The sequence below is a fragment of the Corvus cornix genome, chromosome 3 (assembly GCF_000738735.6).
Source record: "Corvus cornix cornix isolate S_Up_H32 chromosome 3, ASM73873v5, whole genome shotgun sequence".
In the NCBI taxonomy this organism is placed as follows: domain Eukaryota; kingdom Metazoa; phylum Chordata; class Aves; order Passeriformes; family Corvidae; genus Corvus; species Corvus cornix.
The window spans coordinates 29,507,191-29,531,875 of NC_047056.1; the positions used below are offsets into that span (position 1 = coordinate 29,507,191).

The window sequence follows — 24,685 nt, forward strand, 5'->3', positions numbered from 1 at the left end:
TCAAGGGGATCCAGCAGATGCAATACAGGTTGGAGAAGAAAAACCTTGCAAGGCTTTGAGCAAAAGAATTTGCACCAATGCTCACTGCGCTTTCCTCTTCTCTATTGCCTTGTCCTCAACAAGGAGTTTGAGCTGTCTATTCAAAAGGACAGAGCAGAACAACCAGTAGTGGCCACCTAAGTGTTTCAGCTAGACAAAGCAAAGAGGCCTTGCTGCTGTGGCTACACTCAGTGAAAGCTGTCACCTTCACAGAGTAAGCATCAAACCAGCTCCACATTAATGTAATAGCTTGGCTATACCAAGTCTCAACAGCACAGGACTTTGGTTTAAAAGCCTGATGAGAGTTGGGAGCTTGACAGTTGCCTTAGCTTCCATTTTAACATAGAGTGCAGCTGCACTTTACTGTGCTCTCTGCTACAGGACAGTGACAGACAGGATCAGTCACTTGCCCCTTGGGTTAGGTCTCAGTATAGGCTACAACTTCCCTGTTTCCACATTAAAAGCACTCACTCTACCCCCACGTAAAATTATCAAAGCCTGATAAATCTTTATGCCTGAGGACCACCAGAATATGATTTTGTGCTCTCTTAAAGCCCATCAAACAGGAAATAAACAGGAGGTAAAAACAGAGAAGCTGCATGCAATCAATTTTTTAAAGATTATGAAAGAGAGAAGCACAATCAGCCCTTAGCTCTGCAAGAAGTCCCACAAATACCTTCACTTCAAGTCAAAGTAACTGCAATGCAAATTCTTTGAGAGGATTTTCTGGATTGTTTTTATTTATTTATTTCATTTGTTGGGTTTGGTTAGGATCCAACCCCCCCCCCCCCCAAAAAAAAAGAACCATATTTGGTTAGGCATTACTGAAGCTCTCTGAAACTATGACTTTAGCATAGAGTGGGTGCAAAAGTATTTGGCCAATATAAAAGACATCCAGAATTTTTTTTATTGTTTCCTGAAATCATATCAACTAAAGTTTTTGTTTCTCCACACTGCTCTTCTAAGTGTTAAATTGAAAAGGTTTCTATGCTAGTTAGTTTGCTATTGTTCAGAGCTTTTTTCCCAGAAAAAGAAAGATGACCTTACCTTCAAAGACAGTACACAATAAAGTCTCTTTACATTTTTCTATGCCACAGTTACAACACAGAATGGGAAGAATGCCAAATCAGGTGATGTCAGATGGATTAGCTGCTTTGTACTAAACAGTTCACATTACTAAAGATAAGGGGAAGCTTAAATTCAAAGTTCAGAGTAGACGCTGAGACTTTGCCCAAAGTGAATCAAATTACATGGGATGTTCAGGGGGTTGTGAAGACTAAAATCTGATCTTCATAGTCATTACCTGTGTTTGCAAATATCTGCCACAGATTTTTCACAGTAGACTTTGTCTTTTATTTTCATGAAACTACATGTTTCAGCATTAGTGTGCCCTCCCAACTGGGCAGGCTCAGACCAGGGACTATAGGGCTCTCTGAGGATTGTCTGAAACCTCAGAGAGGCTTGTGTGAGGTGAGACAATGAGGTTGGTGTCCTTGCCACTCTTAGCAGTGTCACATCTGACCATAGGGAGGCAGTGAATTGTGATGAAAGGCGAACAACATTACCTCATGGGCTGAGTCCGCAGAGCTGTCTTCAAGTCTTCAACTATTTTATTTTTCATTTCTGTTTCTTCTTCATCGAAAGCATACAGAGTCTGCATCTGGTCAGAAAAGAAGGTGGCAATTAGGAAAGCCTGAGCTGCGTAGAAGCTAAGAGACAGGCCAGGAATTATGAAAAACAACTATCCCATCAACACATGCAGGGGTGCCTGCTGACCTCTCACTAGGAAAGCAGTGCCTCAGCTACAAAACTGAATCCAGATGAGGCTGTTCATGTGGACTGGCAGCAGCATATCACTTTGCCACATTGGCTAAACTCGGGTTCTCAGATTACCCCCCAAAAATCACAGTTGCCAGTATGCCCGCAGAAAACTGTACCTAATTTGGAACAGCGATTGGCTGTGGTGATCTATGGATATGTGAGGCAAAGTTTGTAGGGAGAGGCAATATCTTTTATTAGAGTGACATGACTGGAGGGATTTGGGGTGGAGGGGGAAAAGAAAACCAAACCAGATTTATGTGTCAGGTTTCAAAGCATAAAATCTTCTTCAAGTGACTAGAAAGCCTGCAAGTATCCTGAATTAGATTTTCTGTACATACAAGTTTGACTTTTCTTCCCCATGCGAAGTATATCACCTGTTTTAGGATACTGGCGTTCCCTACACACTTCACCCTTGCTAATTAGGAACATTTACTGCAAAAAGCTGGAGTATCATAAAATCCCTATCCCTTTTTTTTTCAAGTAAACTGAAGCACATGAAGCCTAGATTTCCAACCCCCCCCTCCCCATATGCAGCTTGCAATTACTAGAGCTTGCAGTCAACTGGAACTGAAGCTGCTGTGGGTCACTGTAAATCAGGGTGAGAGACAATGAGTAGAATACACACAAAAAATTATGGTTCTCAAAGTCAGACAAAGCCACCAAAAAAGTGGTGCATCAGAAAATTAGGGTTCCAGATCTACACTCAGCACCACTGCAACCTTGTCATGTGAAGCAAGATTCTTCAGTGCCCTTTGCATATATCATTCAGGCTCACAAGTCCCATGTGTGTCTTTTGAAAAAGTCAAGATTTAATGCTGGAAATTCTTAGCCTATAGCTATGTCTTCTTAGTCGCTTAAACTGTAAAATGAGAGGATAAATTACTCTCTTTTTGGCAGGACTTCTTGTGGATATCACTCAGTGGTATCTGGAAAGCAGCTCTGAACCCCTTCTCAACTGAATAAACCAATTAAACTAGTATCATCTATCAGGGATCTGATATTGTACCTCTCTGTGGTGGAATCTGAGTAGCTACAATTATGGCTCATTACAGCAAAATATTTCAGTCTTTATTTTACTGTTTAGCAAGCACCAAAGTAAACCTTTCTCTCACTGGAACCTCCTTTAACCTTCTCCATCCTCTCCACCAGCCCAACACCTCACTTCCCTTGGAAGGGCTCCCACTGCTTACTCTTGCAAGTCATGTGATGCCAACACATGTCAGATCCTGAGGGTGGTCATTTGGCTGCACGCCGTTGCTGTCTTATGCCGAACAGCTGGCACAGGGAGATGTGTTTAACTCTAGGGGTCCTCTCTCTGATCCACGCTAAAGTCAAATTCACTCAGTAACAGAGCAAGCTATTTCCTGCCCTAATGGAATGACAGAGCGCTACTGATGGAAAATGAGCTGATGATGTTTTATCTTTTGCCAGCATCCCCCAACAGCCAGAAACGTAAATTGAAATGCTTAAGCCAAGCCATATATGATCCCCCTCTTCGAAAAATAAACAGAAATCCTGAGCAGGCATTATGGATGGTAAAGTCCTCGGGTGTGATTTGGGGCTTGATTTGTATTTTCTTGGGTGACAGCCCATCTGGTCATCTTTCCTTTGGCCCGTAAATGCTCCTTTGAAAAGCTCCCATTCCTCCAATGGCTTAATTTCTCCTCTGAGCCGTTGTGGGGGGAAAGCAAATGGATGGTAGGAAGGTGCTCAACAGTATTTCGTTCAGAGTGAAAAAGGCCCATTTCCAAATGAAACACATACAAATAATACTGCCTTTACAACAGAGGGTGATTATGGAAAACCCCTTTTCTAAAGCTGCAGGCAGCCAAGAGCCCTTCATTTCTCACTCCTGTGTATGGCCAGGAATTCAAATCCTCATGCCCTCGCTAAAGAACAGACTGGGTTTGCATTGTGAAATGTCTTTCTCGGCAAGAGTTATAAAAAACATAACTGTCCCTGGGAGACAGAGGGGAGGGAACTGTCATTATTTGAGGCTGGATTTCATTCATGTGGCTGACTGATGAATTGCTTCCCTGAAGTACAGACTGCACTCGAGGACTAATGTTTGCTGGGCTCAGGAGGCAGACAGTTACCATCAGTTAACCAAAATACTAGGAAGGGGAAGCGAAATAGTGCCAGGTCCTTTTGTGGTCCCTAAAAGGTGGTGTATATATAGGGCTCTTTTTATAAGCACATTTTGTATATTTGAAGTTTTCCAGATCAAGAGTATCACCTGGGAAAGTACAGCATCCAGTTACTTGATTTGCCAGTTAAAAAAATTCAAGAATTTGTAAAAACAATCATTCCTGTGGAATTTTATATGTAAAACTTCAAGTAGTGTAAGAAATTATTTTGAAATTTTGGCTCCACTTAAAATGAAATATTTTAGTTTTTTAAAAGCAGAGATTTATTCCCACACCTTATCCTAATGGCTAATCATTCCCCAAAACTGGTGGGAAGGAAAATATAAGGACCATGAAGACAGCATGTAGGGAAAAGAGAGAGAGAAAAAAAGAGAAAAAGGGCATAAACCAGCATCAACAATACACTATATGACAGACCTAATTTTACTTAATAGCCTCACACATGTGAAATGAAAAAGGTAAGAAACAAAAAGAATGAACAGTGAAAAAGCAACTTGGATGTTCTGACGTCTCATAGTAGTCAGCTGAAATTCAAGGCACACCACATCTCTAACTACATTAAGGCTGAACTAACAGAATAAATTATTGTTAGAATAAATTACCAATCATAAACTATGAATAGAAATAATTAAAAAAAAAAAACCCTGAAACTTTTATGCAAGTAAGTTTAAAGTAACCTAGATGTCATCAAACTTGGAGGAAAGAGTTATCATCTACCTGCTGAGTTCTACTGAAAGATATATATTTATTTTTTTAACATCTTATGAAGCTGCTCTGCCTTGAACAAATGCTTTCTGAGTCAAGGAAAAGGGCCTGGTTACAGTTGTATTTATTAATCTTGACTCCTCTCACACCCTTGACTGAGCCACCTCTCCAGAAAAGCTGGATCTTCAACTATTGCTCACCTGAAAGTCTCTCTGTGGAAATGCATACGCAATCAAGATCATAAAAGCAACACAATGCTGTCAGAACCTTTCCTCCCCAGGAAAATGCAAGCTGTGTTCATTTGCACTGCCAAGCAGTGTCATGGGGCAAGGAGGGCAGGGGGAGCACAGGGACATTTCTTTACATGTGATATTAACACGGCAGCTGCTCTATTTTTAAGAATAAAACCTTCTGTGTTTTGATGAATCAGCAGATGACAATGACACTGATAATGGAAACAGTCTCTATTGTGGGCATGCACCCTGTCCACATCCCCAGTATCATTTATAGATGTCGATATCAGAGGACTGGACAAATTTGGAGGCTTTGCTTTCTAAATTAAACATGATTAGCAGCTGTCCCTTTGTCTCAAGGGCTGGTCCAGAAGAGAGTGTACCAATGTTCTACTGAGCGCCTTCCTCCCAGTCAGGCTACCTAGAGTCTGAGACAGTGCCTCCACGTGCTGTGACCTCCACACTAGTAAAGAGGTACAGCTTTAGACATTCGGTCTTGTGAGAATTTGGTTTAAAATCTATAAAAATTTGAGAAGTCACAGCAACAGAAACAATTGTGGGAAGAGAACTGTGCATAAAATGCACGGGTTTTTGAACTGGATCAGGAATCTGTGACCTAAAGTGCTTCCTAACATAGTGGTCTAAGGTTACAAGTAGGGAACGTCAAACATGTCAGGAATCACCACATTGCTCTCAAACATAATCTGTGAAGGGCAGATACAGTGGGTAACACTGCAGCAGGGCTTCTGAGAAAGTCATCCTTGAGCACAGGAGCCTTGGACTGCTGCAATCCACAGAAAGATACCTAATGATATCAGCATGAAAAAGGTGCCATTCCACTCAATCAGTGAGTAGGAGGAACATATCTGCCAAGCTAATATATATAAGAAAAGAACTTCATAATTAAACAACAGGACATAAAAAAGGATGTGAAGTACAAATGTGAAAAAATTCATAAGTAATGAATTCACAGGAGACGCAAAGATTAAATTTTATTAAAGGCAGGATTTAAGGCATTTTAAACTAACACTTCTGTGATTATTACTACCATTTCAACTCCAATACTTCTTGCTATATTTCAATTAAAATATTACAATACCTGATAGTGCTCAAGGGACACAAACTGAAATAGACCAGACAGTGTCAGGAAGCAACATGAAACATGTTTTTCTTTCATGGTTTCAAAGTCAACTCCACTTGGATGCAGTTTAAAAAAAACCAAATTCAAAAACCCCACCACTAAATTTAGAACTGAAATTATATGGGACCCAAAAAATAACTGTTTGGAAGTTAGAAATCTCAGAGGTCTAAATAACAATGAACAGAACATGTCTTTCAAAGTGTGTTGGAGCTGGTTCTTAGCTGGATTACTCCCATTTTCCACTGATACAATTTCTGCAAAATCAAGTCAACTCAGTTTCACCTGCTGAAAAGTGAAGCAACCAAATGGTAAATCAGAAGCAGGGTTTTTAACCCCAGTGTGTCTTCTCAACACCTCAAGCACAAGATCGAATCATAAGTCTTGAAGCCAAATAAGAGGTTATCAATAATTCAGACATTGGCATTCAGGCATGCAAACAGCATTACCAGGGCTGGTGTTTATTGGTTCTCTTAAAACATGTTTAAAATTAGAAACATAGGCCAAAACATAGTCTCATTCCATGGAGCTTTTCCAGATTTACAACAGTGGTGTATACATACTCACTCCAAGTTTACATCAAGATCATTTAAAGACTAACCCAAAAGTCACTGAAATCAATGGAAAAACTTCAGCAGATTCAAGAGGCCTTGGATCAAATCCTACCAGAAGTATTTGGCTCAGTAACACTGCAAGGTTTCATACTAATTTTTTTTTCCTTAATGGTCCTTGTAGAGTAAATTTGTTCAGTCAGGAAATCAAAGCACAGTGTCATGCCAGTCACTAAAGCTCAATGTCTTTTCTAAAAATAAGTCCATATTCTTTCTATTCCCTTACTCTGCCCCATGAAAATATGGCATGAAGGAAGGTGATAGTTTTGTTTATTCATGGCTCTTAGTAGAAAGCAGCTTTTCTTTTATCCTCTTAAGTGAGTTATTATAGCTTGTAAATCTTAGGTTGTTTTACTCAGCGAGACGTATTCACCATGAGAAATACACCATTACTGCCACATTTAGCATCCATTAAGACATTATTTTTATGAAATTATTTTATAACTCATAACCACAATACAAAAGGTGCAGAGAAGCCTTTAGAATATAAAATAAAAGCATAAGTAAACAAGCAAGGTGTGCTACCTAAGACACTAGGGATAGAATTCTAACACCATTTTTGCACAACCGTCAACTAAAGCTGAGTAGACACTGCACATGAGTAATTGGAGGAAAAATTTGACTACAAATTCAGAAAAATAATCAAATTTCAAAATGTAAAATCTACCATATCAAAGGAGATCAGTGAACACGATATGCAGACATTCTGATTCTGCTGGTGACTAGCTCTACTGGATGTTCCAGAGGAAGAGACACATTATGCAGCTATTGAACAAGGACAATCAAAAAAAGTTTTCTTCAAATAACTTCTTGGCTTGTATCTTATGTCTAAGGTGTTACAGCCTTATACTCTTTTATTTATATGCTCTTATATAAGCAGATATTAACTTATATAAACAACCACTTTTTCTTTAACTCTTCTACTAAACCAAGAGCCCAAGTGCTATTTTGTAGATTGGTTACAATTCAATTTGAAATCATACAACAAAATAAAACTTTACCTAGTTTTAAAATAGCTGCTTTTCTGAATCATCAAATGTTCTCTTGAATTTTCATTCCAGACTCTAATTTGATTGCCTTCAGTGCTCAGTATTGTAGAAATAAAAACTGGAAATGCTTATAGTGCTTTCTAATCTACTGTTCTGCTAGAGCAGAGCTCTTTTTTAATCCCCATACTCTTCTTTTGTAAGTCCTATTTTAAATCAGTTATGCCTTTGGGCTAAAATTCTTCTCCTTTGAGGACTTTGTCCTAAAGAAACACATCCCTATGCTAGGAAATCTTCTCTGTGTAGCAGGAGAGGTAACTTACTGCTGCCATGGAATTGATGCGGTCAATGTAGTAGTCGGGCCAGCTGGTAGCAAGCTTATTAGGATCTTCTTGTTCCTGAAACAGAAAGTTAGGCAAGGTTACACAAGATGACTTTACAGGATGAAAGCTACTCAAGAACCACCTGGGATTCTTCACTGCTCTGCTCTTTATTGCGTTATCTCCCCCATATCCTTGTACAATGCACATAGACATGTGGCATTTATTACAAACATTTCTGAAAGTGTAAAGTCAGCACCGTCACTATGGTGTGTCAGATAAAAAGAATCCCCTTCAGCTCAGATTATTAAACACAGAATAATAAAGCTTGATGGAGATACAGTTATCTTTGGCATCTAAGCAGCAAACCTCAGTCCCTTAAACATATTATGTTTGAAGTAGAAGGATAGCCCATTTACAGATAGCAGGTTTACATTTTGTATCTTTATACTGACAGATCTTATAAATGATTTGGTCTCTCTACTGTTATGGTGATGGTGGAATTCACCAACAAAGGGGTTTAACGTCTGCTATGGAGAAAAAAACAACAGGAACCTGAAAAGAAGCTAAAGACTGCATAATTTTGATGTGATAAACGAAAACGGGTCCAGACTGGACATTAGGAAGCATTTCTTTACCAAGAGGGTCCAACACTGGAAAAGGCACCCTAGAGAGGTGGCTGATGCCCCAAGACCGCTGATTATTTAAGAGGCATTTGGACAATGCCCTTAACAACCTGCTTTAATTTGATCAGTCCTGAATTGGTCAGGCAGCTGTACTAGGTGAATGTTGTAGGTCCCTCCAACTGAGATATTCTATTCTATCCTGTCCTAATCCTATCATATCCTGTAAATACAAGCAAAATCTCAGAACATCCAAAGGAGCACAACAGCATCCCCTCAATTACAGTAGGAGCAGTAGTAATTCTTATCTCCTCACCTCCCATGTAATCCACCTGAAATCATCTTCAGTAGGCTAATCTCAATCAACCTTCTAAAAGAAGGAACCAATTATTTTTTGTTCCTTGACTGCTCAAAGGAAATTAGATTTCCTTCTAATGAATCTGTTTATTTCTAGATAGGTGTAAGAGTCCCTGGTAACATGAGGATTGCCTTCCAGGATCCTCATCTCCCATTATAAACTAAAAATAACTAACATTAACACTCCTAGCATATGATAAGAGATTGAACCACTCATCCTAACAATGACCAACGGAGACTGTGTGGATCTTGACAATGCTGTCTGTGCACAAAAGCTTACTCACACCAGAAAAGCTACCCTGGAAGATATATTTAAAAAAATTAAAAGAACAGGTCTATCAGAGTACCTCAGCTATTCCACCACTGTTCGGTTTAGAAATGAGAAATAGCTCTACGTGCCTCCTGTTGAGCCACATTCAGAAAACACCTTGTTACCTGACAATTTCCTGCCAGGGTACATACCAACACACGACAATTCTGCACAACTCAAGATCTTCCTATTTTGAATTAAAAACAAAGTCATGACTGAGATTCGGATCCTTCCCTCTCTTTCTTCCACTGGATTTTCAACATGTAAACTAAAGAAGCATCTCCATTAATGATACTGAAAAAACAGCTTTGTCCTCATCTAGAGAAGGACTGCAGTGCAGACACGTCAAGTCAGTGTCAGGTTGCACAGTACAGGTCGTAAGCCTTTATTAATCCCTTGCACCCAACCAAACAACTAAGAAGAGTAGAAGAATTAAAGCATCATAAAGAAGAGCACTGTATTAAAAGTATGAAAGGTTGGCAAAGTGGTAAGAGATACCAACTACATCCACAATTGTTATGCACACACCATGTACCACCACCTCATGATAATAGATGGTCCAATTAAGAACAAGGTGATGTTTCTCAAATTAATTGAGAAGTTCTGCTGATTTTTCTTACTTCCCTTTCCTGGCCACAATAAGCAGGGATCTGACAGACCCATATCTCTGTCAAATAGACCATTACAGAAGTATGCAACTCTCTACCAACAGCCAGTTAGAATGGCCACATCACAGTTTTTGGTAGACTGCCTTTTGCTGCCCTTTACTGTGCAGAATAATACCTAGTGGTAACCACAACCCTGACAACAGTTTCACACTTGGCAGACCTTAGCCTCCCATGCAAAAACCAATATACGACCTTGACGATGGAAAAAAAAATTAAAAATACAACAGATAAGTACAGCATTATTTTTATATGATAATGTTATCATCCTCAAAGAGAACAACAGAAATAGTGAGCTAATCTAGAAGTATGAAGTAAGGTCATTCTGCAGGGAACCAGGCTGAGCCACCCATCTGAAGCACAATGAGTGCTCATGTGCCCTTCTGAATTTTTTTTCTGCAGAGAATTATAAAAGTCCTAGTGACAACTGTAATTGCTTGCAGAGTACAGCTGACAAGAACACTGTCAGAACAGGCAATACATGTATTATCTACATTTCTCCTGCCTCCATTCTGAATTCCAAGTAAAGAAACAAACACACATAAATTAAGGAATGCCTGAACTCCTCACTTATATTCCAAAATAAGCTACAATATTTTTTGTCTTTAAGATTATTTAGGGTGAAAAATAAGTATAAATGCTTGAATGCTACCACTAACACTTCTAGATGTCTTTGTTAAACATGCAGGCCAAAAACCATCAGGATAGATAAACTAGAAAAAATCGTCATTCTGAACAATTTCCTACCTGAACCCAAACCGCTAGAAATCTCACTGTCAGAACCAATGACAAGAAGACAATGATATCCTAAAGTATACCTGTATATATGATTAGCTTGACAATGATGCAAGGTCCTTGGTATATCCTGCTTTAGACCATTCTCCACCCATTAAAATTAGCCTGAACTCTTAGTCTGTAAGTCTTATTGTTTGAATTAAAACTGGGAAAAAAATTTGTTCCAGTGGAACGCAGAATGTAAGATTTTTTCCTGAATTAAAGCCCAGACAGAAGATGTACATTGCTGAGGTTAAAAAAGTTTTAGCAGATACCCCACTAAGCAATCCTTGCTTGCTGAAGTTGTTTTGGTCTAGAAGCATATTCAGCAAAAGAGTCCATTCAATCTCAGTGGTCTTCCACACTCACTGCTCATGCCAGAATTTTATGGCTGTCAATGTGTGTTTTACTTCGCTAGAACAAATGAAAATGTAGTTGAAAACTGGCACTCTATTTCAAGATGAAGTCCCAGAAAGCTATTTATACTCAGGATGAGCATATGGATTTTTATCCAGCCCCATGAAATCATTAGGTGGCACAGACTTATTTACAGCAATTACCTAAGTGATACTTTTAAAAGAGTCACGTTCACACCTGTAGCACCAGAGAAATTAGGGAAAAAAACCCCAAACATTTAACTGCCGAAATTATGTAGAGTTCTGCTCATGCTAAGAGATTGCTGTACCAGGCTTTCTCTCAAAAAGGCGAAGACAAGTTGAAAATAAAAGGCAATCAAATCTGTGGAGTAGGGTGCAACAACGGGGTGCTGGGGTTTTTTGTGTTTTGTTTTTAATATATTCACAGAAAACTGCAAGGCAACTTGATGATAATGGCAAAACCTTTCCCTTGCTCCAGGAGACACAGAGAAGGGAAAAAAATGCGGCTTTAATACATAAAGCCGCATAGGTATCAAAAGCTGGAAACAATAACCCATCTGTATAAGGAAAAACATTAGCTGAAGGAATCTATTAAAGCAAAGCCTTCTTTTAGCTCCTTGAATAGTGTAAATATTACATTAAAAAACAGGCGTCAGCTTGTGGACTTTATAAGGGGCCATATCATTCTTCACTGAAGTAACAACTATGTAACTGCTGTGAAAACAGGATCTTGATACTATACAAGCCTGCAATATAGCCAAGGTATTATATAGGCTTTGACACTAATTTGGACAGGCTCCATGACTTGGTGGAAAGTGGAACTTATGACTTCATCCCAAATAGGACTTAATGGAGTTCTGCAAATATTTGGACCATCTGAACCAATCAAAATGAAAGAAAATAAAGCAAAGAATTGTGCGCACAGCTCAGCTGATCCCGAAACCCTTTTTTGCAAATCCTGGGAGACCTGATCCATTGGGCAAGCTGTTCTCTAGAGACCAGAGACTTTACAGGATGCCATGTCAGTGAGACAAGCATTTGCAATACAAAGACTGCCATACTAGACTCATACTAGACTAGTGGTCATTATAGACCACTGCCTTTGTTGCAAAACTTTCTAAAAAGAAGTGCTAAACACTAGTGTTACAAAGATCATGTGGAAATGCAGATATTCACAGCTGAGCAGATCATGAAAATGAAAGACACTGTTTACATGGTGTTTCTTCCAAAATGATTTCAGCCTTGAAAGAAACAGCACAGGGAAAGCCCTTACATTAACTGCCTGCATTGAAGCTTTTCTGGGGCAAGCACTGCGTTTCAGTTTCCAGTGATGACACATTGGTATTTTACTCTGCACCAAGCCAATTCCAAAATATTGAACAGTTCTCCAGAGCATGTCCTGAAAATATGATCATGTCAAAGCATTAATAAATACATCCACAAAATTAGCAGCTTTAGAAGGCTTCTTTCCTACAGATGGAAACAGAGAGGTATATATTCTGACATGACAATTAAAACTCATTATCAGAGCTAGGAACAGACTGACACTCTTTGACACCAAATCCAGCACTCCCTTACTTCCACCATTATTTATGCCAGGTTGTTTTTATGCAATGTCAACAAATATTAACTCCCTGGGGTCAGGAGGCCATCCCTGGATGTCCAACCATTACATGGACTTTGCCACTACCTGCACACACACACCCCTGCGATAAATTGCTGATGACTCATGAAGTCCTTCTAACAGGCAAACTATAAAATAAAACTTCCTCCTTGAACAGATGCATCAAGAAATGAATCATCTGTCATAGATGTCACAGGACAAGCATGGGTACTCTTGGAATGACCTCTATTCATTGATATCACATGTCTTCCTCCTCAAACCTATGTCTTCAGTAGGGCAGACAGCTGATCTTAATGTTTTGCACAGTTGAGAACAGGATGGGAACAAGCCACACACCTGATTTAAAATCTTTCTTGGAAGCCATGATACTGTTCACTGAGCTTGTCTCAATGTGCAAACACAGATGAAGAATATAAAATGAGGCTACTGTAATATAAATTCCTGTCCAAGCTCGCTCGCTGCATCATGTCCAGACACTGCATGCTCAAGTTTCTATTTGGGTCACAAGGAAGTTCATTTCCTTGCAAAAGCCACATTAAGGTTTGTGTGGTTCCTCTTCTCAACAGCCTTCACACATCATTTGAGTACATCACAGAGCTGAAAGATGGGTTATTTTACCTGGTCTGAAAGGTCAGCATCATCACATACAGCTCAGAAAATATAAATCATGGAGTTCACGTCATTACAAGAAACTTATATAGTTTAAGAAAAAGTGTAATATATTATTTATAGTATCTGATATTATAAATATATATATATACATATATATATATATATATAATTAGCCCCTGTAGCTATTTTTTTCAAATTTTTCTTTGAAAAGCAATGGGAATTGGAATCCTGATTACAAATAGCTGGCCATTTCTTTGGGGGGGTGTTCATATTTTTCTTTAATGACAGTTGACTGAAATTTTAACATGATTTACATCAATTAAGATCAAAGCTCTGCTGGATAAATATTCTCTATTTCTTGTTGAAGCCCTCCCACATTCTTCACAGTAACAGCTAGCTGGTAAAATGTTCATCTGAGACGTGCAGGATTCAGAATTGTGTCCATATTCTGTTTCAACATGAAGTGCATGACCCTTGACATGAATATTCTGGCCACTAAAAACAAGGTGGGGTTTTTGTTTGCTTGAAAGGTAGAAGATGGTTATTACTGGTTCTCCATTTCCCACGAGTGCAAATCTTTTCCCTTCAGAGACATAAAGACTCAACTCGTCGCAGCATCTGCCATTAATGCTGAGTACAGTCCAATCTTGTAACACCTTGCACTGCACACTGACAAAGGCCCTTCAAGAAATTAACATATTGGGTTTTCCAGTGTCTCTATCAGTGAGATCAGCAGAAACAGGAAAAATGGGATGCAGACAATTACACAGTACTCAGTTACACAGGAAATCTGTAGTGCAGCCAAGAATCAATCCACGTAAGTGGTACTGCACTCTCATTCAAATCACCGTTCTCCCTTTTTTCATGTCTGACCTACTGACTTTTCTTCACTTTAAGAAGTTCAGCTTTCAAAGAAACATTTACTTGTTTATTAACACATTGCCCATTCTACTGGCTGTGTCTCAGTTCAGAGCAGCCAAAGTTTCACAAATAAAAAGTGCTTTCATTGTAAGACACAAAATGTGTTTGATCTGCTGTGGGACAAAATGCTAATTCAGATGTGGAGCTAAAATACATCTAAGCTTTTCAGACAGTTTACGCCTCCAAAAAGCCAGCCACGTCCCAAGAGATGCTAATTTTGAAACAGCACAGACCATAGGACTGAACCATTCACTAGACAGATGTGGTCACCGCTCCATTTCTCAGACTTCATGACTAGCATTTACACAAATAGTCTCAGAGTTTTGGGAAGGAAGCTATATCCAAGCCTTTTAAGCACAATTTACCCAGATTGAGAAAAACAAACATTACTTCTCTCCCTGGAATTAAGCTATTGATGTGCAGATAATAATCCTTCTGCCACAAAAGCAGTCTACTGTATAACTTATTAAAAGAGAATATGCATTAATCACCAGCTGGAGCATGCAACTGAGGAGTTCTAATTGCCTCTCACAAAGGTCAGGTATATCCATACAAACTTACAGTTCACTGCATTATGACACAGGGTTATTTTCCTTAACAGATCACAGGGTGGGTTTTTTCTTTTTTTTCTTTTTTAGCTTCATTTAGCCCAAGCTCTGCCCTGTTACCAGTAACTTGACAAACCTAATTATGATCTCTGATGCTGCTTACTAACTGGTCTTTCAGGGGAAGAATCAAAGGCTTCAGATTATTATTTATATTACAAAATACCTAATACTGTCAAACTGTGGAACTCCCTGTAAAAAGTACAATAAAGTATAAAAGTGACAAAGGGATACATTTATGAACAATGCAGATTCCTGCTTAGAAAGCATTTCCTAATATTGAGAGAAGCTTCAGTGTGGCTGCAATTCACCAGCATGGATTATCAGTCATTTTTGAAAGATGGTTGGCTCTACCAGGGCTGAAAACTTTCCAGTCAAGTTAAATATATGATTTTTTTTTAACTAATTATGCCATCTCTCACTTTTTTTTTGCTTCCCAAGCACTCAAAGATACAGAATGTCCAGCAGTTGTACCTTATACACACATGATGTGTCATTTCCAACCTCCTCTAAAACTCAAAGACACTTCAAATTAATTATTCCTAATTGGTATCAGTCTAAGGGTAATGAAGGCCATGCTTTTATTTCTTGTCCTCCAGAAAACACAGGAGATCCACTGCATATATGGACAGGGAGAGTTGCTCACAGAAAATAGACTAGAATGCCATAACTGGCAGGCAGAAAGGTGGTTGGTGCATTGTTTTGAGCCAAAGAATTAGTGCTGTCTGAAACCTCAGAAGCCTCAACCACTGATTTTAATGTATAACTGTGGTGTTTAAACCAAGCTTACATTTACAATAAACGTCTCTGGCATAAGACTTACAATAGATTGCTGATGGAGGGAGTCCCATTTTAAGGAACTTTGTATTTTAGTAGGATTACATAGTATACTTCCAATTTTAAGAACCTGTCTTCTCTTCTCTTTACTCTTCTTTTGTCTTTTTACCATTCTCCTCGATACAGACAGATGTGAACTTGCTGCCAGCATTGACTGCAACAGCCTCTTCTTATCACTTACGGATCATACAAGCCCGCTTGTCCCTCTTCAAACATATTGAGCCCTGCTACAGGATGGGAATCCCACCATCACCATGCATTAATTTACGATTATAGTGTGTGAAGTGAGCAGGAAGATAATTGCCCCTATGTTTACAGAACTACTTAATTGTACAGCTGAGGTCACATTGAATTATCCATCAATTTCTGCCCTCGGGACAAGGCTTTCTTGCCAAATTGAAGTGCACCAATATTAAACATTGTTCCTCTGTTGAATCTTTAGCCTCTGCCATGGCAATTGGTGTCTTGTTGACTAAATTGTCCTGTCTCTGTTGCTGCATAAAGATCCTTCTGTGCTATTACCTGAAGTCCATAGTCATGTTTAATACCTTTTACATGCTCTACTTTCCACAAGTCCCAAACCAACCAACTGCTATTTTGCTGTTGATAAGTGTATAATCTAAATAATGAGCTGCCAGATAAGGTGATCCATGAATTCCCTGCACTTTCAATGAAAAAGTACTCAGGAGCCTACCTTTCCTCAGCCCATCCACTTCTTTTGGAGGTGAAGGGAAACGTCCACTAGTGAGGATCCTACCAGTTAGAAGATTGATTCATGATCATTCTACCCAGAGGGTCTTCAGAAGAAGACAAAACGTTTCTCATGGACATGGCCTGCTCAGTGGGTGTGTGCTGTGGACTTAGGCTGTACTCCTGAAGCACAGCTCTGTTCCCACAAGCCTGCAGCAAGCTTGAGGTCAGGGTCAAGGTTCTGCAGTAATGTCTGTAATCTGCAGCAGGTGAAGCCAGCAATCTGTCACTGTCCCAACAAACCCTAAGCAGCAGGAGCAGGACATATTCTATTGTTTCGTTAACAACCAAACTCTGCACGGTCCCTCCTACTCTTTACTCTGTGTTTGTACAGGTACTGTGTGTACATTTCCCTTAACCCCATCCAGCTTACGGTCAACGTTCCATGGATACGGAAAAGGACTTTTTCCTTACCCCACCAGCTTACCTTTTCTCCTTTCCAACAGCACTGTTTTCAGCTGTATTCTACCACACCAGAATGTTGTCACTTGGGACTGTCTCCTTCCTCACTTCCTTTCCTCCTCCTCCTGGCATTCTTTAGTCAATGTGAAAAGCCACAGAAGGGCCCAGACCGTGTAACTGAACCTCCAAGTTTATCTTTTTGTCCTACTGTTTATCTCCAACAAGCAATCACTTAAAATCTTCTGTAAATAAAACGAAGTCACCTACCATGCATGGCAAACATTCTGTATGTTGCCTGATGATGGACATGAAATGCCATTTACTGTGCTCAAACATACACAGAACTACCTAGGACACACCTACTTAGAGCCAGCAGAGATATTTAGGACAAGTCCTTCTGGAAGCACACAGAGATTTTTTTAATACCAAATTCTAAAAGGTTTCTCTTCACTGTTCATAACCCATCCGCTGTCTGTTTTTCCAGTGACACTACTGCTTGCTTTAGTTCACTTCTGCTCTGGGTCCTTTAATAAGCATGATGACAGTAAGATGGTCAGTGCAGCCAGTGTATGTTCCTTTTCTCCATCATTTAACCCTTCACTATTGAAAAAAAAGTTAGGAGTTATGAGGCAGGTGAACAAAGGAAATAAATACAGTCTGAGAGGCCCATGGCTTTTAAGCTGCTAGCCCAGTATTTGAGTGTATCACTCTATCTACCTCCGCCCTTTCCATAAACTCAGGTAAAACTGTTTCTCTCAGCCTTCATTTCTCTCACTTAGCACATCTGCAAAGTGTTTGGGATGCCAAGTGCCTTTCAACAGATGACTGAATTATCGCGGAAGATAATGTGATTTTCACCTCAATTAAGGTGCGTATCTGAAACTGTCACATCTGACTGCAATGAAACTAAACAACTCTCCAGAAAGTAGAAGGAAATTTCTTTCTTTCTCTTCATAGCTGTCACTATATTCTGACAACTCTTTACTGTGTCTGTTTCTAAACTTCTCACTGAAAAGATAGGAATTCAGCAACTCTTCCTGCTCAGTATTCACTGGCTTCTTTAAGCCTGGTGAACATTCTGTGAAATTCAGAGTAAGCCCTGATCTCTGCCGAATTTGCTTCTCACACACCAGACAAACATGTTAGTTATTTACATATTCTTTGCCCCTGCTTATCCACCAAAGACTAATCTGAATGGTGAGGACTGCATTGTACAGAGTATATGTTGCAGTTGTTGTTGTTGTTGTTATTATTATTACTATACGCCATCAGCCAGACTGGCTCATATTCAAATTGTGAAGAACCAGAACTTTTCCAAGAGATCAGACAAGGACAGAACATAATCCAGTGGCATCAGCATTTACATGTACTTCCCATGCAGCAGAGTTGGATTGCTCACCATTATTTTTGTTCTTAAGTACAGCAAATTACACCATGCTAGTAGGATGACAGCTGGATAAATGTTTTCTTTTTTTTTCTTTTCTTTTTTTCACACTAGGGTCAAATCTGCTTCCACTGAGTCCTCCCAAACTCCCACAGAAGGCAAGCCAAATGCAAAACACAGCATTAGGCATGATGATATCAACAATTTTCTAACTCAGGACTGTTTGGGGCCTGATTTTTGATTAGTGTTGAGTTCTAACTTCAACTGAAGCACTAGTAGCTCACCTGAAAAATGCAGACCTGCAAGATGGACACACCAATTCTGCATATTCAGAATGTCTATAGCAAATACCATGGCAAGTTTATGGCATTTTATGTCTTCAGCACTCTGAGCTAATGAGGTAGGAAGGCATTTTTTAAGCAACAACTAAATTTTTTTTTGGAGAGAGAGAGGAGAGGGAGGAAGAAACTAAAAATATTCCATGCTGTTCCCATGGGGGGGTGGGGAAGAAAATACTTTTCAATTATACATAAATAAATATATAATTTCAAGACCCTGACCAAAGGTAACCTCTTAGGCTAGGATAAATAAATGAGTCTGCAACTGTTGGCATTGCAACATGGAAAACACAAACCAAATACAGCAGACAACTTGGAAACACTTATTATCTCCTTTTACGTCTGCTACAATGTGGTCTTTTAGGTGTCACAATTCCAAGCTGTAATAATGGTGTATCATTAGAATTGTGCATGCATTTTTGCCTTCTTGACACTAAACTTATACTTTAAATTGTTACAGGAGTGACTTCAAGAAAAAAAAGTTAAGAGGAGTCTCTAACGTCATTAAGCCTACTATATTGTTTCGTCAAGTAATCACTTTGAGGTCTTTGCTATAGAAGCCAAAATAACATGGAAAAAACGTGAGAAAGAAGAAACAATTACAAGAGCTTCATGATAAACCATAAAAAGCAGGCAATGACTCTTCTGAAGTATGCTGACCTGCTTAAAAAATAATAGGGCAACATCAACAAATTTATATTATAATCATGTAAGATAAAATTTCTAAATTCATTATATGGAACTATAAAAGAATGAGATGGTATCTTACATGAATCTCAAGTTTTATTTTTCCAGTGAGAACACATTCTCTGCATTAAATGATGTAGAAGGAGATTTTAGGCTTTACTTTACGCTGTATTAATGGTGCTGCCCAAATTTGGGAGCTACTGCTTCAGCCTATGACACACGTTAACAGGTTCCATCAACCAAACAGCTCTTTCACCCTGAAAAGACCCAAGCACACCACTAATCAGGAAATGTGCATATTTGCTGTATTAGTAACACTCTTGCAGCATTTTTCTGTTTTCTGTTACTTCCAGAGTTCCTGAATTTGACTTTCTTAAGCCTACTTGCATTTATAGCAAAGTAATTTTTGAAGTCATGGGCCTGTCTTCCATACCTAGGCTAAAGATACTGAAATGACCCAATGGTAGCATCAAGCTAACAAATCATTCCAAACATCTGAACGTGAAGTCATTCTGCTAACAGAAAAAAGGAACAGATGCTGGTGGGAAAAAAGGAAGTTAACTCCACAATTGCTGGCATTTTCCAAACATCCAGCTGAAGGAATGCCGTGGTTTGCAAAGGGCAACGTCCTCCCACTGTGACTTCCCAGTGTTATGAGATTTCCAGTGAGCCCTAGGCTAATTGAAAGCAAGTCTATTTTCAGGGAATTAATTTGAGAGATTCCACATTTCAGACTGTTTCACTAGCAGCCTCCTGAGCTAAGGAAGTCATGCAGTCTTCCCAGACAAAAAGCAACCATGGATCCCAGGCACTGGGAGGGAACCAAATAGCATCTGCTACAGCCTGTTTCAAGGAGCTGGCCTCATAGCAATAATGCAGAACAGTACACAGGAGGTTGCACGAAGCCTTACTGTTGCTCCCTTTCTTTATAGGGCCATGCAGCTGCTTTCCTAGTTTGATTTGTGAATAGTTTAGAGAATCACAAATCAATTTAGGATGGAAGGGGCCTTGAGAAAAAGGGACCTGCTCAGAGCTAATTTCAAATTTAAATCAGATTGTTCAGGTCATTGTCAAGGTTTGAATATTGAGTTAAATTAAAATGTTGACTGAAGCTCAACTTCAGCCACAAACTTCCAAAGCGTTGGTAGGAAGAGAAACAATTTGCTGTTGTACCAAAGACTTCACATAAAGTTTAATTCTTCATATCCAGTGTGGTTTTGCTGGCCTTTGCCCTGTGGTTATGAGACACCCTCATCGATTAGCCATCAATACTGCTAATTGTGGGATTGCTTACGCTAAGCACTCAAAATCCCACACAGCTTCTTCAGCCTCCTACTGCACACCAACTGCTTTTGCTGTTAGGCTATCACACGTGCTGTGAGGGTTACTGTGTGTTTTCCAGACATCCCAGGGAACAGAGAGCAAAAGTAGCCATCCCCACATCCACCCACGCTCCCCTTCAACACTTCATGCAGAGCAGCTAGAAAATCTCTCATGAAGTCACATCCAAGACTCATCAAACTGTGACTCCTTACAAATGGCTTCTGAAATACTGCAGCAAACCATCTTGTGTGTTCACGTCTGCTGCTCCCAGATACAGTATATGGAACAACAACTCTAAAGAAAGGAACTTATAAGGGACACATTAAATGCTCCTTAAAGCTATAAATCCATAACCAAAACAGTTTAATATTCCAAATCAATAACAGACTCTAAGAGTATTTCAAAGGGGAAAAAATAATGCAAGAAGATAAAACAGAAAACAATGCAACTTCAAACCACCCACTTCATTTATTATGGGACAACCACGTGCTTGGCAGTCTTCGTACAGAAAAGATGAACCCCAAAGGGCTTTCGTAGCTCAGAACAGACAATACAAAACCAAAAACCCACACTCAGACAACACAATGGTGTGATCTTCATCTGGCATATTGTATCACTAAATGAGACCAGATGAAGATCCATTTTCTCTCTTCTTTAGGGAATATCTATCATCCCCTGAATACCTCAGAACTGGCTGAATGGCAGATCACAGAAAGATCTAGTAACCCAGGGTCTAGTTAGAGGCCTTTCACTAGTGGTGTCCCCCAAGATTCAATACTGAACCCAGTATTGTTTAACTCATTCATCAATGACTTGGATGAAGGGGCAGATGCCTCCTCAGCTAGTTCACAGATAATACAAATCTGGGAGGAGTGGCTGATACCCCAGAGGGCTGTGTGACCCTTCAGAAGGGCCTCAATAGGCTGGAGAGATGGGCAGAGAGGAACCTCCTGAAATTCAACAAAGGGAAGTGCAGGGTCCTGCAGCTGGGGAAGAATAACCCCATGGACCAGCACAGGCTGGGGGCTCAGCTGCTGGAAAGCAGCTCTGCGGACAACAACCTTGGGGTCCTGGTGGGCGACAAGGTGTCTGTGAGCCAGCAGCGTGTCCTGTGGCCAGGGAGGCCGGCGGTGTCCTGAGGTGCACTGGGATGAGCACTGCCAGCAGGTTCAGGGAGGTGATCCTGTCCCTCTACTCAGCCCTGGTGAGGCACACCTGGAGCGCTGTGTCCAGTTCTGGGCACAAGAGAGACATGGAGCTGCTGGAGCAGGTCCAGTGGAGAGTAACAAAGATGGTTAAGGGACTGGAGTATCTCTCTTACCAGGAAAGGCTGAGGGAGCTGGGCCTGTTCAGCTTGGAGAAGGGGCAGCAGAGAGGGGATCTTATCAATGCCTATCAGTATCTGAGGGGAGGATGCCAAGAGGCTGGATCCAGGCTCCTTGTGGCGCTGAGCAATAGGACGGGAGGCAATGGGCAGAAACTGATGCACAGAAAGTTCCACCTAAATGTGAGGCAGAACTTCTTTACTGTGTTGGTGACCAAGCACTGGAACAGATTGTCCAGAGAGGTTGTGAAGTTTCCCTCAACACAGATATTCAAGAATGGTCTAGATGCAATCCTGTGCCATGTGCCCTAGAATGACCCTGCTTGCCACAGATGATCCCACTGCTGGTCTCTTACCCATTTTGTGATTCTGTGATCTCCATGTGTATCTCCTACTTTAAAGCAGGAACCTGAAGAAATGAACTCCTATCTAAATACATCAAGTGTAATGCAGTGTCCTGCTCTTAGAACCTCCCTATGAAGCCTTAAATGCAAAGAAAAGACATCAGGGTTTGGAATAAAAGCCCTGCCAGTTCACTTTAACATAGAAATACTTCACAGAACTGTCTCTCCATCTTAATGAATCAGAAACTACACAGTGCAAAGCCACAGATGCACAGCAGCCCTAGAACAAACAGTAGGTGCAGAAATTTTCACTCACTTCTGAAAGCTTTCCCTAAAGGCAAGGAGGACTCCAGGTTTTATATTTGCATCCATCTTGTCGTTCATCCCTGGTAAGCTACGGTAATTATATAAAAAGCGGCAAAAGCAGCTTAGATCCCTCCAGCAGATTTCAAAGGATCTTACTCTATATCCAGCTGCACAATATCAAGCTATACTTTTTATGGTGACATTTTGCTGACAATTGAAACCTCAAGGGCAAAACTCAAAGAGACTCTCAAAGAAATAAAAAACCCACACCAGACATGTAGACCTTATCTTCATTGATGTTAGACAGCCAGCATGGGACCAAAAGTGGGAGTTTGTGAAAATGAACTGCAAATGGTATAAAAAGATGGTAGTAAAACCACTAAAAGTTAATGTCCAACTAAGGCTAGGATTCTCAAGAGTATTTCAAAGCCTATGAGGATGCAGCTCTGATATTAGGAAAAGAGAACTGAATGCAAAGTGATGCTGCTTCTTTGTGAGAGAGGTGTAAATCTCCTCTAGGAGGGCATCTGGGGCACTCTGCACCTGGCCTGCAGCCTCAGTGGTTCACCACTGATCTGTGACCTCAGTCCAGGGGACTTGGACTCCTTAATGACTGTGTAATGCACAAAAGTGCCTTCTACTCTGTCCTTCCTGTTCCTTGCAGCAAGCTCATCGAACGCCAGAAACTTCACCACAAGAACATCTTAGAAGACACATAAGTGCAGTAAAGAAAAAGAATGAACAGTGCTTGAACTGAAAATATATTCAGATATTTCAGAATGTATCTTAAAAAAAAAAGAAAATGAAAGGGGAAAGGGAAAGGGAAAAGGAAAAGGAAAAACAAAATGAATGCTTTATGCAGCCAAGCCATGTATAAATAGTGCAGGGAAAAGGTATGAGAGGATGGCATGGCCAAAATATTTCCAAAAAGTTTCCTATCTATTCTTTCATTCAGGTGGAGAGAAATACATTTATGCATAAATATAACAATGACAGTTCTTTGAAATGATAAAACAATTTAAATCAAAGACCTTTGGAACCAAGGAGTTTCCTGATTCCTACTTTCATATTCAGTTCACGTTTTTTTAGTCCTCAGGTAGATGAAAAATACAATTGATAGATATTTTGAAAAATAATTGCAGAGGATGGTGTCATGAAGGATATTCTCTTATTTTCTGCATATTACAGACTATGGTTCAGGTAAATTTTCCTCAGAATTTTTATATCCTCTTTTGCTATTGTGGAGAATCTCTTTCCCATAATAGGAAAAAGTAGAATAAATTTACGGATTATAAGCACGTACTTCTTTTCAGATGCCGTGAATGCCTAGTTCCAGAAAGTTTCAGTGTGCTGCTTATTACCTCACTACTTGAGTTTAAATAATCTCACTTGAGTAGATAAAGAACAATGAACTCAAAGCAACTATTCAAGGATACCACTAAAATCACAAGAGTACAAGGTAACACTGAGATATTTAGGAGATCTCAGCATATTATGAGGATTGAAATTTTTGTTGGGTTTTTTTGTTTGATTGGAAAGAATGTGTATGATACAGCTAGTCCAGTCTGACTCTACTTTGGAAAATAATTTGCTACCAGTGTTTTTCCTCAAAGAAAGACAGAAGTGAAAAAAAACCCTAACTTGTTTAAATCTGCAAAATGTGTGTGCTTGTTACTAAAATCTGTTCAGCCAAAGGCTTACAAATTAGTCTCTGGAAGCAGGAAAGGCCGTAAAAAGAAAACAACTTGACCTGCTTTCCAACAGCAATGAGTCTAGCAGCTTGTAGGGTTGCTCAGAAGGCAGTAAGCGATGGCCCGCACAGTGAGGCCTCGTTCTTAGAAACACAGGCTCCATCCAAAGCATCGTGTGCTGAAGCAGTGCAACACCTGCACTTCCTCCCCTTTTTGGGATCCCAATATGAGCTCATTTATAGATGAGGCAATTCAGCTAAAAAACTGCTTCTTTCCATATAATTATTTGATTGGTATTTAATGAAATTATGTATGTTAGTATCAGCTCCTGGTAAAACAGCACTGAAGAACACTGTTTTTCTGAACTTTGACATCGGAAATTTGCAAATAAATATGTCTGAAATCTTGGTCTAGTGCTTGATCTAATTCCT

The 24,685-nt window shown here is 39.8% G+C and overlaps 1 protein-coding gene across 5 annotated transcripts in view; it reads right to left on the minus strand.

Moving 5' to 3' along the window:
• Positions 1–24,685, minus strand: part of DAAM2 (dishevelled associated activator of morphogenesis 2) — a 204,010-nt gene that overhangs the window by 70,619 nt on the left and 108,706 nt on the right. For all 5 annotated transcript variants that reach the window (XM_010391811.4, XM_010391813.4, XM_010391810.3 and 2 more), the window contains 2 exons: positions 8,004–8,078; positions 1,605–1,699 (listed from right to left, as the gene is read on the minus strand). In XM_010391811.4, the coding sequence (XP_010390113.1) occupies positions 1,605–1,699; positions 8,004–8,078 (170 nt within the window). The remainder of the gene's footprint in view (positions 1–1,604; positions 1,700–8,003; positions 8,079–24,685) is intronic.